This window comes from Pimephales promelas, chromosome 4 (assembly GCF_988280905.1).
Source record: "Pimephales promelas chromosome 4, fPimPro1.hap1.1, whole genome shotgun sequence".
Taxonomy (NCBI): domain Eukaryota; kingdom Metazoa; phylum Chordata; class Actinopteri; order Cypriniformes; family Leuciscidae; genus Pimephales; species Pimephales promelas.
The window spans coordinates 12162891-12165355 of record NC_142772.1 but is presented as its reverse complement, the minus strand read 5'-3'; the positions used below and the strand labels follow the sequence as shown (position 1 = coordinate 12165355).

At 34.8% G+C, this 2465-nt stretch overlaps 1 protein-coding gene across 1 annotated transcript; it reads left to right on the top strand.

The window, feature by feature from the left end:
• Positions 1-520: 520 nt before the first annotated feature.
• On the top strand, positions 521-1508 carry LOC120479322 (uncharacterized). The gene is made up of 2 exons (XM_089129724.1): positions 521-787; positions 927-1508. The coding sequence occupies exons 1-2, from the start codon at positions 689-691 to the stop codon at positions 1236-1238; spliced, it is 411 nt and encodes a 136-aa protein (XP_088985850.1). The 5' UTR covers positions 521-688; the 3' UTR covers positions 1239-1508.
• The last annotated feature ends 957 nt before the right edge of the window (positions 1509-2465 follow it).

Below are 2465 nucleotides of genomic sequence, written 5' to 3'. Positions count from 1 at the left end.
TCTCCTTTAAAGGCTGAAACATATTTACTATGTGCCTAAGGGTAGGCCGGGGATGGCAGGGGTTGGTGGCAATGCAAGTATCTGGATATTTTCCGCAGGGCGAGGGCTTCGATTACCTCTCTCTTTTTTGACCATACATGCGTTTGCATCCCTGGTCTCTAGTACACTGTATTGCTGTGTTCTTGCTCAGACATGGGTGTATGATTGTGTATATTGCCAATGTAATGCCGATTAAACAAACCTTACTGTGATTGACATGACAACGTATGAAACGGCTTCACACACATCATTTTCAACCACAAAGTATATTTATGTGTTAAAATAATTAAAAGTATTTGGTTAAAAGTTTTGATTTCAGATGTAAACACTGATGTTTAAATAAGTGATCAAATAACCCTTTGAAAGTAACTTTTACGCTTCACATAAAGATTGCATCGCCAACATGTTGTGCGACAAATACTGATTGTTTAAAAATGTATTTGTCATTGAATCATTTATTCAAGAGATTCAAACAATGCTGATTCATCCAGTAATGAAATAAGTGAAGTCTTTATAAGTGAATCATTCATTCAGACCAATGTTGTTGTTTTATAATTTTCTTAACTAAGCATGGACCTGATAATTGTCTTGTTTAAGAAAAATAATTGTGAAGTAAAAGTTTATTTGTTCTGTTGTAGTGGAATATGCCATGGCACTATTCAGGGCACTCCCCACACTCTTTCCTTCTCCAACTGCACCACCTAAGAAGATGGGACATGCCAGTGAGGCATTGCTTCATGTCCTTCAGGTGAGAGTTTGTTCACATTTTGTCACATCCAACACTTTTTTTTCTGGTAGTATGCAATGACTTTTATACATTTTGATGATTTTATGTTCTACCCTAAAGAAATTTGTCAGGTTTTTTATTTTTTTACTTTTTTTCTCAGCCAGAAGAAGACCCCACCATCTACCTTCAGAAGAGATCTCTCTCCAGCCCTGTTATAATCTTTGATGGTTCCAACTGTCTTCTCGCTATTGGAACCACTCCCATCACCACATTTGCAAAGGAAGACCTCAGTGAAGGTCTCCTTTATCTGATGGCTTACTACTACACCCTTCATCTTACCTATCCCAAATGCGTGGCGACTCTCCTTTCTGTCATTCAGAACGAAATATTGCAGGACACACTCCATGAGCTAGACGCCACAGCATCATACAAAAAAGCCATGGCAGAGTGGAAGGATTTTATTGGGAATTAGAAGTGTTAAGAATAACATTTTAGCACTGCCAGTAATTTTGAGTAACATCTGAGGTGAAAGTGAGCCATAGTTCTGTGTTAATGAAATGTAAGAAACAACCACTGTTGCCACTGTCGCCTTGCTTTTGGCTTGCTTTGAGCTTGCTCAGTTGGGGTTATTTAGCAATGTTGTTGATCTATGTTGTGCTACTTTCATGTTATCAGTGTGAAGCTGCTTTGATACAATCTGTATTGTGAAAAGCGCTATATAAATAAATGTGACTTGACTTGACAAATGGAGATGCAAGTTTAATTATTTATTTATTTATTTGTTCTTTATCTGCTGTAACACAAAGTACTTACTGGGTTTTTTTTCTTGACCATCTTTGCAACAAGTTGTTCTGGATTCCTATTTCAGTTCCAGTGACAGTTCCTTGAGCTAAAACATGAATGTTATGCACTATTGTACCATCATTTGTTTTTCCTGAGTGTCAGGGAATCTCTTTCAAGTGACAGTTCAACTTTGTGAACAAACTTTAATTTGAAATATTGAATAAATAATTGTTGGCTGTACTAATTCGGCATGGTCTTGATTTCAGTTATTATTTTCTTAAGTAATCTTGTTTTAAGTTTAAATTCTTTGTCTCATTTTAAGACAGGAAAACTAATTTTGACAATTCTTAAATAAAGAAGAACTCCCTTGTTTAGTGGCCCTGGTTTTAAGATCTTTTCTCACAAATTAAGAAAGAAGAAAACACTTAAAAAATAATTTGCAAGCTATAAGTTATTTTGACTAAATGCACTGCTTGGAATACGTATATTATTACTTCTTTCAAAAGATTTTGCACTTTTCCGAAGCCTGATATTTTTTTCTTATTTCAAGAAATCTTATCAAGTGTAATTATCTTACTGCACTGGCAGATAATTTGACTTGTTTTTAGTCTGTATCTTCTTAAATCTAGCATTTATTTCTTGAATTTAGAGTTAATTTTTGCAGTGAAAAACCCCGTAAATGTGGCTTTTCTTTAAGGATAACAACAGAAAAACAACGGTACCGTTGTTTTTCTGTTGTTATCCTTAAAGAAAAGCCACATTTACGGGGTTTTTGTTTTGTTTTGTACTTTTACAGAATTCATAGATTTTAGAGTGGAAGCTAATTCCAATTTTTGTGTATTTTATATCTATTTTTGTCTTGCCTTGGTTTCTAAACCATTTTCAACCCCAAAAAGACAAAGCTATTGTTAATGCT